This window comes from Episyrphus balteatus, chromosome 4 (genome assembly GCF_945859705.1).
Source record: "Episyrphus balteatus chromosome 4, idEpiBalt1.1, whole genome shotgun sequence".
NCBI classification, from domain to species: domain Eukaryota; kingdom Metazoa; phylum Arthropoda; class Insecta; order Diptera; family Syrphidae; genus Episyrphus; species Episyrphus balteatus.
In genome coordinates, this window is record NC_079137.1 from 31,538,924 (window position 1) to 31,555,025 (window position 16,102).

A 16,102-nucleotide genomic window follows, 5' to 3' on the forward strand; every position below is an offset into this window, starting at 1 on the left:
TATGTAATGTATAATATATATTATGTTCATCTTAATGCTTAAATAAAAATTATACAAAATAATTGTGTGTGTGTGTATGCTTAGTGATCTATAAAAAAAAAACAATTTTAACTTATAATATTAAAATTAAAACAAAAAAAAAAAAAAACGCATTAATTTATAAAATAAAATTGTAAAAAGTAACTAGGAATTTTTTGTTTTATGTTAATTTTCTTGTTTTTGATGGTAAAGAAAGAAATTTGTTTCGAAACTAGGTATAAACTTATCTGTAGGTTGTGTAAATGAATCGCTAGCTGCCCACAAGTTCGATTTGGCGATATTTTTTTCTTAGATTGGATACCGGATCCCGATAGAGTACAGGGTCGAGACGGAGATTGGAACGTAATAGGGGCATATAACTGAAAGTAAAAATAATTAAAAATTAAATTTTTTATTAATTGGTAGATATGATAATATATTAAAACTTATTTCTATTAGACACGGTTATATAACGTTTCATTCGGACCTATTACGAACACAGAATGCATTTTCCTAAATTGTTTAAGCGAAGGAAAACAGCGAAATAATTTTTGTTTTGTTTTGTTTTAGCGCAGCCCCAAGTTGGTAGGACAAATTTTTTGCCAAAAACGTATCAGACCTATATAGTTTCACTTGACCAACATTTCGCCCGGAAAAAATATTCTCTTATTGTGAGTTCTGGGCGAAAAATTGTTTACGTTCGTTAAACTCACCGTATTTTGGTATTTTTCTCAGGTACCATGCGAGGTAACCGACAGCTCTTGTCGCACTTAAACGGAAATATTTGCACATGAAACTCACAATAGGGCTAAATAATGTATAAGATTTTAAACCCTTTGACTAAAATGATTTTATCTTTGAAAAAAAGTTGCCAATAATTTTCAACTTTTTTTAAATATTCCGGAAAGATTTATATCAAATTTTACTGCAGCAAGCCTTAAAATCATATTCATTCACCCCTATTGCGAGTTTCACTTTTCCACCCTTAAAAAATTAAATTTCACATTTCCCTTATTGCGAGTTTTGGGCGAAAAACTTTCCACTTCGAAAAATTTCCCTTTATTCACCTCTTTTTCTTTCACAGAAAAGAACAATTTTGGTGGAAAATGTAAGAAATGTTAACATTTTTCAATTTTGAATAGAAAAAGGAAAGCTTTTTTTCTATTATTATAGAACCAAATTAATTAAAAACACAGGTTTGAAACGACCCAGAAAAATTTACAAATCAATCATCTGTCAAAAATATGTCATGTAGTTAGTCAAGTAGTTAAGAATTGTTTCGGGTTTAACTTTTTTGTTCTGAAAGAATAATTTCGTTTTTTTTTTTGTTTTAAAGTAACTCCGAACATACAAAAAGTATTTAACTGAGTCGTTATACCTAAAAAATTGTCATTTTCGGTCGAAAAGAGATTGAAAATACTTATTTATTTCCACACTGAAAATAATAAATTTCGTAAAATTACGAAAATCGTTTCAAACACTACATTTTCGTTGGCTATGTAATTTTTCGTAATATGAAAACCTTCATCAATTAATGAAAACGTTTCATAAACTTTTTCTCCCTTTTTAGTGCCAAAAAATCCAATTCAATGAAAAGATTCATCGATTAACGAAAAATTTCATACACATTTTAAAGAATAAAAATAAGATTTTTTTCCTTACTTTATCAAAGTTTTAATTAAGTAACGAAAAAATTCATTAACTTATGAAATTCAACATTAACTAACGAAAATCTTCATAAGCTTATGAAAATTCTTCATATACTAATGAATTATTACATTGGTTCATGAAAAAATACATCAGTTAACGAAAAAAAATCGTTGCATTACAAAAAAAAAAAAAAAAAACGTAGACTTGGGCAGAGATATCCAAAAGAGATGAGAAACTTCTGACGTCATGCGGGTTTGCCTACAAGCTGCTTTAGACATTTTTGGATAAGTATGCGTGAAAAAATATACATTTTTGGCTAAGTATGCGTGAAAAATCGTACATTTTTGCTTAGGTGTGCGTAATAACACCGTGGCTGCACTATGTGTGTTTTTCACATTTATTCACGAATACAAAAGAGATTACAACAACACGAAATAAACAAATGGGTTTTGGGGGGTAAAACGTACGAAAGTTTCCCATCTCCTTTGGGTATCTCTGGACTTGGGTGCATTTCTGTTTTAATGATTAAAAATTTAATCTTGCTGGAAATAGTTCACATTAGGTTTTTGTTTAAAAATCTATGTAAGTTGAGCTGAATATAAAAAATATTTGCGTATTGACAAGGTGTCTCACGATAAGTCAACTGATGAGTCCAAGTGAGCTCCACCGGGTCGAAACGTCAATTTTTTGTTTGGACTGTAATAAATTAATAATTTAACAAGTGTAATAAATATATACTATTATCTACTAAAAAAAATAATTAATACACCGAAAAGTTTCGTTAGCTAACGAACATTTTTCAGTAATTTAATTAAAATATTCATAAAATTTACGAAAAAATTCGTTAGCTAACGAAAGTTCTTTCATAAATTAATCATAAAATACATTGACTAAAAAATATCACCGTGGTTAATTAAATTTTACGTTAATCGCTGAAAAAATTTCGTAAAGTGATGTAAAAATTCATTAATTCTCGATCAAACATTTTTATGAAAAATTTCATTAAAATACTACAGTTTTCGTTGATTGATGAAGTTCTTCATTAACGTACGAAAGCCATTTCGTTGAACCAATTAAATTTTTCATCGGCTGAAAATTAATTAAATTTTCGTTGGCTCAACGAATTTTTTCGTTGTATTTACGTTGTATTTATAAGCACTTAAAAAATATATTTTAAAAGATCACACTACTTAAAGTCTCATTAAAAACTAACACTTGTTCAGATGATGCATTTAGTTCTACTTGTCTTTTTAATGAACACTTCTTTTATTTCGAAATGTCATCCCAAATTTGAAGTGAAATTTCATTCACGTGGAATTCGCAATTGCGTTTTAAATTCAACGTGAGCAAATTTTTTTCGGATGAATAGCTTTCCGGGTGGAACTCACAATGGAGGTGATTGGTTTCTTTCTAGCAGCTCGACACTAAGAAAAAAAATAGTTTAAATCGGGATAGCTATTTTAAAAACAGTCGTTTATCATAAAATAACTATTTTAATAGTTAAAACTAACTGGAGAATACGGTAACTTCGATTGACTATTAAAATAGTCACAAATAACCATTTTTAACTATTTAGTTATTCCGATATTAACTATGTTTTCTCTGAGTGTATTTTTTAACAAATCTATTTTTTTTTTCATTTGCGGACAGGTTCCTGGGTCTCCAACGAACCGCCAAAAAGTAATGGTGGGTATTTTTTCACTGTTTGCACATATTTTATATCTGAGGAAATTATATTATACTGAAATGCAAAAAAAAAAATTGAGAAAAAAAATTTCTCCGTTTTATGGACAATCAAAGTTTCAATGGTATTTTTTTTTAAACGCTTATGTAGGTACTATATCCTCCGATCGAATAAGCCGATTTTGATCATTTAATCGGTATTGGATTTAAACCATAATATAATATTGTTAACATGAGATTTTTTCACTCACAATATTGCAAGCTGATGATTGCACAATCTTTTAAAGGAAAGGAAAAAATATTTTAATAAAAAAAATTCTTACCCAAAAACAGCGGCAAATGTATTCAAACAACTTTGTCGCTGTATAAAATGATCTGGATCATTCCACGGTGATCGTCCGCCTTCACGATCCTTATAGCCCTTACGTTGTGTAACTTTAATCGGCGGTTTTCTAGTAACATGCGATACCAGAAGATTCATTAGGATATCTTCGCAATTGGAAGATTGCTGTACAGTCTTTAAAAGTAGCAGCGACAACCAATTTGTGTATAAATAGTTGTAATAGCGATGGTAGAAAGCTGCACCAGTCAATACTATTGAATAGTAATTTGTCCATTTGGACGTATAGCCCCACGCATTCTAAATAAAGAAAAAAAAATACAAATAAATAAGAATAGGAAACGGTTAAACCTGAAGGCTCTTTTACCTTTGAATCATCCCAGAAGTGAGCTCGAGCTGGGTAGCCCACTATCCGGTCTGGAAAGTTCCTCCACACTGTGTATGCAAAGTCCAACTCATCCGTATTCAATATGGCATCTTCGTCCAGCGACAGAACAGCATCTGTCTCCACCTCTGGGTATGGATAAAATCTTTGGGATATGTTTGGGCGTTCGTCGGTCGTTGGCGAAGCTGAACCAGCTGCTAAAGCTGCTGCAGCCGCCGCTGTGCTACTGCCCAGCGGTATCACATGGAACGATATATGATTTAGGCTGGGCCAGCGTTTCTTCGATGGGATAGGTCGATCAGCTGCCCATAATACAATTATCTTTTGATAAATGAAAAATATATTTAAATAAAAGATATTCTAGGTTACCAAAAAATACTTACCCTATCTACAAATTGACTTTTAGTGACGCTCTTGACTAGTTTATATAAGGCGGTGTTTGGGGTCAACACCGTTCCTATTTGCACATAAATCACCGCTGTGTAATTGTGTCGGGGCTCACTGCCAAGCGAGTCCAGTAAAAATGGCATAAATCTGGAAAGAAAAGTTCCAAAAATTTCCCATTCAAGAATTCTTATCTCGCAATAACAACACTTACCTAGAGGAATCTGTGAATGTAGGAAGCGTTAGAAGAGCACCTGGCGATGTATTCCAAATGAGACTATTTCGAACTGGATAGTCAGGAAGTCGTTCGCGAATAATCTGCAAGAAACACAAAGAAAAGTTCATTTTGTTATTTTAATGGAATCAATAACTTTCTGAGGGAATATATCTTTTTTTTTTTTGTTGCACTTTCAAGACACACAAGCACAAAGTTTTGGCATAAAGTTTGAAGGAAAAAAAAAAGAAAAACAACAGACAAAAATCTACAGGATCTAATGAACTCCCTTTGTTGTCCGGTCTTGTCGTTCTTTTTGGCGCGTTTTCGTAGAAGGATAAAAGCCTTTTGTCTTCTTTTTGTTGCCAAAAGCGCGACAGACGGACGAAGAAGAGTCTTTGATTTTTAGCGCATAGCAATAAACATTAAATGGAATTCCAAGATTGAGAAAAAGAATAAAAAGCAAGTAACCGAATCTTCTCAGAATCAGGAATCAATGAAAGTTTTAATGTCCACCTCCAGTCATGTGGAATTTTCAATAAAATTCATGCCAAAATGACGACGCGAATAAGAAATCGATGATGGTGTTGCTAGTGGGTGGGTGCCCGTGCCCTGGGGGATTGGTAGGAATTGAAGATATAAAAACACACCCATTTGTTCGATTCGCTCGTTAAAGTATGCATTTCTTGGATTTATCGTTTTGAAAGAGCTGGCTGAAGAGTTTTTTCTTTCAGTTTTCTTTTTTTTTCTATTTTTGGTTGAGAAAAGCTATTGGATTTTTTGGTTCTTAAATGGAAAGGTCATTGCATTAAGAGGTTTTCTTTTGGGAAAAGCAAAAAAGGAGATTTTTCTGGATGATGTGATAATAAATCTAAGCCTGCACGTGGGTTTAATGATCGTGGCCTTGTATGTATTTGTATGTATATTGTACAACAACCAAAGGACTATTACTCTGTTTCTTAGAATCGAATTTTGTTTTCCCATTGTTCTACATAATGACAGAAAAGATTGATTACTTGGATGTGAAAGGAATATAGAAATTTAGCTGAGGAGTTGTTTTCAATATCGGGATAGTCGGGACTCAGGTGAGTTTTTTTTTTTTTTTTTTGGGAAAATTGATGACCCACAATTCAGAATCGAAGGCTTTTGTGTTTTGTGTAGGTAAGTGGTAAACAAAATTTTTTTTTTGTCTTGGTTGGGGAAAAGCTTCTATATAGGCAAGTGAATATAAAGTGTATCCGATTACAATTGGAGACCCATGTGATGTTAAGAAATTTGATTTGGATTATTATTAAGTTGTTGCCTTTGGCTTGTTTTTGCTTTCAATTTTCAAATTTGTCTCTTTTATTAAGATTAATAATGGGAAGGTTGAGTAAGGTTTCTTGAAATCGATTGGGAGTTAACCTCAATTTTTAAAGAAATAACCGATTTTTACAATGAAACACGGTTAGGCAAAGTTTTCCGGGGTTAAAATTTTTATTACAGTGAAAAGAAATTGTAGGTAAGTGGTACAAAAAATAAGGCAGGATAATAATAACTTACAAATTTAAGTATTAAGAAGTTGAAGATGTACAAATTTTCAGAGCTGATATAACAGAAAAAAAAGACTGAACTGGAATTTTTAGTTGATTAAGATTGTGGGATCCGAAACTCTGAATATTGATGTGGAAAGGACAAGAAGAATTGGATGAGGAATATAACATTTAGTTATTGAACAAAAAATATTTCGTACACAACAATTTCTCTTAATAAAATGTAACGGTTTAAAAAAAAAAGTGATTATAATACGTTATCAATTTGAGGATTATCAGAAAATGCCTTAAAACAAATAAAAAAATTGTAAGAAGTTTAAAGTTGCTAGAACGAGAAATATTCCAGGTATTTGTAGCTTTATTGGACCCTGTGATTTCTTAGCCCTGACATGTTCACTAATTAAGTTCTTGACAGCAACTAAAGGTTTTAAGAGTTACTTATACTTTAAAACAATATTTCTGCCAAAAAAATGAGTAGGTATAATATGAAAAGAAAAAATTGTTTTTATTTTCAAAAAGAGTTCGGGAAAGCAAAAAAGAGTTCTTAAACTCTTTCGAAATCTCAATATTTAAATGATTATTATGTAAATTTAAAGCTCACGTCCGAGAAACACCAAAACTAAATATTTTTTTAAATTTAAATATTGAGTTCTTAATAAAAATATCTTAGAACAATTTTTAGAGTTTTTTGCTTGAACTCTTACTATAACTTTTTTATTTAGCTTTTTCAAACAACTTAAGCAAAATATTTGTTTACAACTTTTCCAATTTTGCATTTTTTGCATTTTTTAAAAAGTTTTAGAACTCTCCAGTCCTATCAAGAACAATAATCGTCAAGAACTTAATAACTACATGTTCGAACTAAAAGGAACAATTTGGTAGAAATGAATATTTTTGCTATTTTTTCCAAGATAAAATAATTTCCTGACTATTTTTTATCAATTTTCGAATTTTGCCATTCCAAATGCAAAAAAAGTCTTCAGACTTAAGCAAAGTGACATTAGCACGAGATTTAATTTGAATCAAGTCTTTCCAAGTTAATTATAAGAAAACTCAAAAAATAAATAAACTCTGTACTAAAAATTTTGCCTAGGTTAATTTGCTTCGTATGATTATCTAAACCAGAGTATAATTGGGTTTAACTCACGGCAATGAACAACTGGTTCCACAAGATTGATATATGAGCTACTGTATATTTAAAAGTGGCAGGGGCGGACTGGGGGTCAAAGGGCCTCCCGGGACTTTAAGGAAAAGGGCCACAAATACATAATTCACTTTTAAAATTTTTAAAAAGAAAAAAAAAAGAAACAAATTTTTAAAAAGAAAAAAAAAAAACGTTAAGTGGGTGTAACTTTCAGTTTAGTCAAAAGAAAATATGTATTTTTTATATATCATATATAAGGCCTTTATATATCAATATATCGAATGTCACTTTTCATAATTGTCCACCTCTTCCAAAAATACAAATAGAAATCGAAAAAACCTATATCTTAATTTGTTTGACTAATGTAGAATGTTATTATTATTATTTGATCTCAACACAACGTTTTAGAATGATATTATAGCCCAGGCAAATTAGTAAATCAAATCGCATTTTTCGCAGGACTAAATTTTTTTCGTGGAATGTATTTGGATGAATGTCCTTATCATAAAAGTCAATCTTTTGGGATGGTAGGATGTCGAAAGCAGCCGCCATCTTGGAAAAGAGGTTGGTACCATTTATATTTAATAGCTCCATTTTTACTCATTTTAACCAAAAATGGCCAAAGACAGTCTTATTCACAATGAAATTATCTAAAAAATGATGTTCTAACGATTTCCGTGGCTATATTAAATTCAATTTTATAACTGGTCCCGGTTTGTCTCGAAAGTTGGGGACAAATTGACATTTTTACTTGCGATATTGGTACTATAGCACTATAGGGCAAGTTAAGGATTCGAAAAAATAATCGGACTTGAGATAACAATCAGACATGACATTAAGTTGATAGAGTATGCTAAAAAAGTGGGTCCCGCTATTCTGGTCTGTCTGTCCGTCTTTAAGTACTACGAGTTATAGCCTAACCTAAACTAATGGAGCGATTTTTTTCAAACTTGGTAGTTAATAGTTTTGGGTGATTTCCTGGAGGACAAATTGAAATTTTTTTTAGGGCCAAAACTAACGGTACCTACCTGTCTTTTGAAAAATCGATTTTTTCAAAACGGGTTGATAAATTTTATCGTAATTTCGTTTTTTATTTCTTATAAATGGCATACCAACTATATTTTTTGAAAAATGTTAGAAAAATTTTATATATAAAAAATTATTTTTTTTATAAAACGGCTTTAACGATTTTCGGAATTTTTTTCTGAAAGTTCCTTTTCATGGAAGATATCAAATAGCATAGGTACTTAGTTTTGTGTAAAAGATCATTTAAAACGGTGTTTAATTAATTACAAAAACAGATTTTATTTATTTTGACTACTTATAGAATTCCTTAAAAATATCAAATTTTAATTTTGATATTTAATTTTGTTCAGTAAAATTCTTTAACATCAGAGTTACTTTCACCATAAGGGCAAGTGTGTGGGACCCCAGTAGTGTATTTTATTTAATATAGGTATTTCACAAACTTTTGAAACTATAACACTTCTAATTGCACTGGTTTATAGCCAAAATGGACACTCAATCCCACTATTTTTACTTGCTCTATAGGGCAAGTGTTGGTTTCGTGTAGAAAAAAAATTGAGGTTTTAATCAAAACCAACATTACCATGATGGAGAAGATAAAAAAAGTGGGTTTCGTCATGCCGTCCGTCGTCGGTCTGTCCTACGAGCTAGGGCGTAAACGGGTAGATGGTAGATGGATTTCCTTGAAACTTGGTACAGATGATTTTTACATAGTTCCAAAGACCCGTTTTTTTTTCAATAGGGTCAATGTGGGTAAATGTAAACCGGGGTAAATGAAAACATGGCTCATAACAAGCTTCAGTTATATCCCTTTGATGCATACATAAGTACAAATCGAGGACGCATGTATGTTTTAACTTATACGTCAAGCTCATTGCTGTCAAGAGAGAATTCATTCGACGAGCGTATTTTCCGTGAAAGATAATTTTTTAAAGTGCCAAACAAGTCGTTAGTCTTTCAGAAAAATTAAATATTTTTGCAGATTCAATTAAGTCAGTATAATTTGCAAATACTTTTTAGTTTTCAATTTTGATGTAGATTCTATGTGAAACAAACAAATTTTAAAATACAGGACATTTATGTGGATTTGCATGTGTTTACATTTACCCCAGAATATTTTTCATAATGGGTAAATGTAAACAACGTATTGTGGGGGTAAATATAAACATATATTTTTGCTGAAATTATTGGTTTTAATAAGAAAAAAACGTATTTTTAGTCAATTACCATTGCCAAAGTGCCGCGGAGTCCAATTAAAGTAGCCAACACCATACATTTCAGTGGATGATGTTGCAAAATCGGTCTTTGACGTAAAAAAAAAAAATATGACATTCAAAGCTGCACACAATGCATTTTGGGTGCCTATATAAAGATTCAAAGGAAGAAAACAAAAACTTTTATTGGAATTTGAAAAAGTTTTTGTCAAGTACCTTCTTGAACGTTTTTCAAGTTGTAATTCATATGATAAAGAGGAATTTCTAAATTTTAAACCACCGTTTACATTTGCCCCCAATTTGTAAAAAAACACAAACATGGTGGGGTATTTGTAAACATGCCATATTTGACAGTAATTTAAACAATTTGGGAAATATTTGTTTATATTTATAAAGAAGAATTGCCATCATTTCATATTTGCATTTGAAGATACCATTCAAGTTGTTCCGTGAAAACATATAAAAATCTAAAGTCGAAAGAAAAAAAAGACATGAAATTGTTTACATTTACCCACATTGACCCTATACCGTTTTGGAGGTATCGCAATTTTCTCGAAAACGGCTCTCGAAATTTTGTGTACGTAATAGTCTTTTGGATTCTAACAAAACTGCATTTTTAGTTTTTCTCAAAAAATTCTGAAAACGGATATATGGCGTTGTCGTTTTTGCAAAAATTGTCATATTTTTTAGGTTTCTATATTTCATCAAAGCATAAGCCAATTTAAATCAAAATTTACAGACAGGTATTTCTTGTCATTTTAAAGTGTAAAATGCAAAACAAAATTTAAAAAAAGTTTCTATTTTAAATTTAATTTTTTAACTTTATATTTTTTTTTATTTTTTTTTCTCCGAACTTAACAAAATCTTAAATTTCCAATAGATATTTAAGATAAAGATACTTTTAACTACAAGAGCAAGTTAGTGCGACGCAGTAGTGCATTTTATTTTCTTACGTGCTTTGACCTAAGGGTCTCGGAAATTACTTTAGAAGAAATTACAACGGATACGTTTTCGAGACATAATTTCTCAGTTTTTTGTCGTTGTTTTTTCCCAGCATAGTTCGGGCAATATCTTGAGTAATAAACGACCAATCTGAACAGAAAAACCGGCCCTGATAGCTGAATAAATAAGCAACAAACACTAAAATATTTTTTTGGGTCACTCCAGATGTTTAAGAGCAATGTATAAAAAGATTTTAAAAGTATATTTTTGACAAAAAAATTTCTTACTGAAAGAAAAAATCAAAATCTTTCGAATCCTCATCGTTTTAAATTTTGCATGTGTAGTATACGTTTTTTGGAAAAGATAACAAAATACTTTTCTTCAAAATCTATGGATTTTGTGACTAGGGTAAATTAGGGCATTATGGCATACCTAAACACAAACTCAAATAACTTTACTACGGACAACAATTTTTACTTCAATCATTTTTTTTAATTAAATTTCATAAAAACGTAACATAAATAAATTTTTTTAGAGTAAAAATTCACGCTTTTTAACAAAAAATAAATTAAATTAAAAATAGTAAAAAAAAACCATATTGTACTATGTACGAGCAATATGGCGAACCCCATTTACTTCGGAGCTCTTTACTTTTTTTACGTATATTCGGCATTTCTGAAATATAATTGTAAATACGTTTCATAAAATTAAGGTTAAATTGAGGTTATTTTCAAATTTAAAAAAATGCAGAGACATAATGTAAGTTACTTTTGAAATTAGTTTTACATAAGGGCATTATGGCGCTGTCGGGTATAATATAGCGCCATAATGCCCTTATTGCATCTGCGCCATATTGCAAAATATACATATATTCACAAAACTCCAAAAACTAAACACAATTCTTACTTCATTTGAAATATAACAAGTGATAAACCAAACCAAAACTGTACTCTGCATTTCACTCTTTACAACAAACACGTGCACTGTATACTTACCGAGATACACACAAACAAAAACTAAGCGATATTATATTGGAACCCAGAACCGGTATACATATTTGTTTTGTTTCTTTTTTGTTTGGCACAAAAATAATAGCACTGACCTGCGATCGTCACAAGGCTAGTGTTCGACGAAGACCAAAGTTTCTGCATTGGTTTTATTTAAAAACGAGTATTGGAAGTATGGTAGTTGAGAGGTGCGCCATAATGCCCAATGCGCCATAATGCCCGAAGTTACCCTATCAATATTTTCGACCCTTTTTGTTACTTTTTGGGTTTTTGTCTATCTCCATAACTTGAAAACCAAGCTGAATTTGAAAATTTTTAATCTTTGAACAACAACAACATCTTGAAGGTGCTACCACCAAGTGTTTTATGGCTAGAGTTACAGTACTGTTTCACGGATGCCAATCCGATCATCAGACTCCTTTTATTCCATTTTGTGTGTGGTGCTTGGTCTAGTAATTTTTTTCATTTGATTTGAAAAACTTCTTCCGTCACATTTGAAAATGGAATAAAAGGAGTCTGATGATCGGATTGGCATCCGTGAAACAGTACTGTAACTCTAGCCATAAAACACTTGGTGGTAGCACCTTCAAGATGTTGTTGTTGTTCAAAGATTATAATGGAATTGACGGAACAAAAAGCAGTCACTGCAAAGTATGGAAACAAACGAAAAAACTGTAAATTTGAAAATTTTTACCAAGTAATGTTTTGAAGATAAATAAATTTTCTATCGATATGTGCATCCTTTAAAATTTTTTTTAAATTAAATAATTGTAAAAAACTTAAGAAAAAACTATTCAAAAAGGGAAAAAACGACAGTTTTGATATTTTTACTGATAGTTTTTTTGTATCATTTGAGCATTTTTAGATATAAAGGAGAAAAGAGAATACTACTTTATCTTTCAACATAATGGTCACAAAAATTAAATACGGCTAAAATTGGATAAAATATGGATTTTGAAAATCTACTGTTTTTGATCTTTTTAAGCCATTTTTCTTTAACAAATTTTACAAGTAGCATATTTTTATCAATTTAAAACATTATTTTATAAAAAAAACGATCTCATATGATATTGTTTATTCTATTTTATAAAGATAAAACCGCGGAGTGCTATTAAATGAGAGGGTGAAAATTGAATATAGGGGTGCAAAAGCCCCGGTTTTGGGGTTCTCAATATATCTCGCAAACAAAGCAAAATTTTTATGTATCGCATTTAAAACTTTTTTGTAGAGAATTAAATTTCCTATAAGAATAATGTTTTTTTTCCTATAAGAAAATGTTTTTTTAAAAATTCAGAAAAAAATTTGCGTATCCAAACAGTCGAAAAAAAAACACTAACGAAAATCAAAAAGGCGGGAACGGCAATTTTCTAAAAAAATACTTTAAAAAAAAAATTATTAAAAAACAACGGCAGCACTTACAGTTATGAACGATACTATAAGTTTTTTACAATATTTTCATTTAAAAAATTTCAAAAGGATGCATATCGATAGGAACTTTAAAGTGGAGGCAAATTATTATTGTAAAAGATCCATAGGAGGCCTACATTGACTAAAGGGCCACAAAAATTATTCTTTGGACCTCGAAAGATAAATAGGAAGCTTACATTGACTAAAGGGCCACACACAAAACTCGGTGGACCTTCAAAGATCTATAGGGGGCCTACATTTAATAAAAGCACCACAAACATAATTCTGTGGACCTCGGAAGATCAATAGGAGGCCTCTACATTTACTAAAAGGGCCACAAGCATAATTTTGTGAACCTTGAAAGATCGAAAGGAGTCTAACATTGACTAAAGGGCCACAAACAAAATTCGGTGGACCTTCAAAGATCTATAGGGGGCCTACATTTACTAAAAGGGCCACAACCATAATTCTGTGAACCTTGAAAGGTCGAAAGAGGGCCTAAATTGACTAAAGAGCCACAAACAAAATTCAATGGGCCTTCAAAGATCTATAGGGGGCCTACATTTACTAAAAGGGCCACAAGCATAATTCTGTGAACCTTGAAAGATCGAAAGGAGGCCTACATTGACTAAAGGGCCACAAACAAAGTTCGGTGGGCCTCCAAAGATCTATAGGGGGCCTACATTTAATAAAAGGGCCACAACCATAATTCTGTGGACCTCGGAAGATCAATAGGAGGCCTCTACATTTACTAAAAGGGCCACAAGCATAATTCTGTGAACCTTGAAAGATCGAAAGGAGGCTAACATTGACTAAAGGGCCACAAACAAAATTCGGTGGACCTTCAAAGATCTATAGGGGGCCTACATTTACTAAAAGGGCCACAACCATAATTCTGTGAACCTTGAAAGATCGAAAGGAGGCCTACATTGACTAAAGGGCCACAAACAAAATTCGATGGGCCTTCAAAGATCTATAGGGGGCCTACATTTAATGAAAGGGCAACAAACAAAATTCGGTGGGCCTTCAAAGATGTATAGAGGGCCTACATTTACTAAAAGGGCCACAAGCATAATTCTGTGAACCTTGAAAGATCGAAAGAGGGCCTACATTGACTAAAGGGCCGCAAACAAAATTCGGTGGGCCTTCAAAGATCTATAGGGGGCCTACAATTAATGAAAGGGCAACAAACAAAATTCGGTGGGCCTTCAAATATGTATAGAGGGCCTACATTTAATAAAAGGGCCACAAAAATAATTCTGTGGACCTCGAAAGATTTATAGGAGGCCACAATATGTTTATATTGACTAGCAACCTAGCACTTTATGAGAAAGGTTTCTTTTACAAAATAGAATTTCAAGTGCTTTTAAAAATTTTCTTCTTGCCCGAGGGCCTACCGGGAAAAATCCCGGTTGCCCGGTGGGCCAGTCCGCCCCTGAAAAGTGGTATAAGTCTATTTCTTCATGTTTCGAGATATTTAAGGGTTTACTCTTTTAAGTTTTTAAATATATAGCTAAATGTATCTAAAGGAATTCAGGTGATGCATTTTAGATTCTTAAAATGTCAAATTTTAAAACGCAATTAAATGTATGGACTTATACCATTTTTATTAATAAATAAACTATAAAAAATTAATACAAAAATTAAGTGTAAAAGTCCATATTGGTTTTAGAAATTGTTTTTTTTTTATTCACTCATTTTTTTTTTCCAAAAACGGCTCACAATGTATAATATTTTTTAGCATCTTATTTATTTATTTCAATTATGAAAAGAAACGTACAAACGCAAAACAGTTCTATATAAGCAATTTTTTCATTGTTATTTTATAATTACTATAATTTAAACGAAGGTAAGAATTATTTGAATGCAACTTTTTAGTAAATATGAATACAAAACATTTAATATTCCCCGAATTTATAAACATTGTAAATGTGCCATAACTACTCAGCAAAGTTTCTACCGCTTCGTGAATTAAATTCTTAACCAAAATTGCTAATTTAATTACTACGTTATATACCTTGAAAAAGGACCTTTCTCCTTCATAGAAACAGGGTTGCAATTTATTCGTCAACAAATTGTAACAAGTTATTTGAATAATGTGGTTTGAAAAAGTTATTAACAATTCCGCTAAAATTATCATTTCATATTCCGCATTTGTTAAATTCGCAAAAATTAAGAATTTTTTTTATGAAACCAAAGATTAAGCTCTTTTGTGTTTTTTAAATGCAATCAGAATTCTTCATAAGAAGCTTTATCAATTTTTTAATTAGGTATATTCAAAATTTATTAGCTTTTCCAAGTAATAGTTCATAGAATGATTTCTGAGAATTGCACTACTGACCAAATATTTTTCTAATTTAAATTCATAAAGGCCAATAATCGAATTCGTAGAAATTTTAATACTAAAACTCTTTGGCTAAATCCTAAATCACACATATTTTCATTTTATTTTGACCTCAAATATTGATTGAATTCCTCCCTTTCACAAAAAAAAAAAAACTTTTCTATACCTATACCATAAAATACTTTCACACGAAAATTTCTAGCACTGACATATATAAAATACATCACTGTCTCCCCAAACATATAAATATTTATGGCGAATAAATGAATCGAAAAGTTGAAATCTCTCTTTCCTCCCTTCAATGACTTGCAACAAATATAATCAACCTAAATTCACCACCTCTCCAACGAACCCTAGATATCATTTTCCATGAGTTTTAAATAATTTATCTTTTATATTTGAAGACCTACCTGATGCAAAAAAGAAAAATAAATAAAAGAAAAAACAAGGAAAAAAAATAATCCAAACATTAAAAAATATTTTCGTTCTAATTTATCTTAATGTCCTGAAAAATCTTGGTGGGTCTTATGCTTATATAAAAATTTAATGGAAACAGTATTTTTTCAAGGCACCTACTCTATACCTCTACTTTTTTTACTTCCTCTCTCTGATATCTTGAAATAATGCAAAACATGTTTTTTAATGTTACCTACTCTTGCTTTTATACTAATGTTAATGTATCTACTACTTCTTGGTCTAAAAAATTTATAAGCAGCTAAACAAAAATATATTCAAATTTAAACAACAACCAAACAAGCAAAACTCAAGCATTTTCTTTGCCCAAAAATCCTCGCTCTTCAATGCCATTGTTT

General features: G+C 31.0%; 1 protein-coding gene across 1 annotated transcript in view; it reads right to left on the reverse strand.

The window, feature by feature from the left end:
• Positions 1-238: 238 nt before the first annotated feature.
• The window catches only part of LOC129919147 (exostosin-1), a 286,145-nt gene continuing 270,281 nt past the window's right edge, over positions 239-16,102 (reverse strand). Inside the window, exons 7-11 of the mRNA XM_055999997.1 lie at positions 4,675-4,778; positions 4,460-4,610; positions 4,059-4,397; positions 3,675-3,991; positions 239-398 (exon numbers count right to left, since the gene is read on the reverse strand). Of these exons, the coding sequence (XP_055855972.1) occupies positions 290-398; positions 3,675-3,991; positions 4,059-4,397; positions 4,460-4,610; positions 4,675-4,778 (1,020 nt within the window). The 3' untranslated portion in view covers positions 239-289. The remainder of the gene's footprint in view (positions 399-3,674; positions 3,992-4,058; positions 4,398-4,459; positions 4,611-4,674; positions 4,779-16,102) is intronic.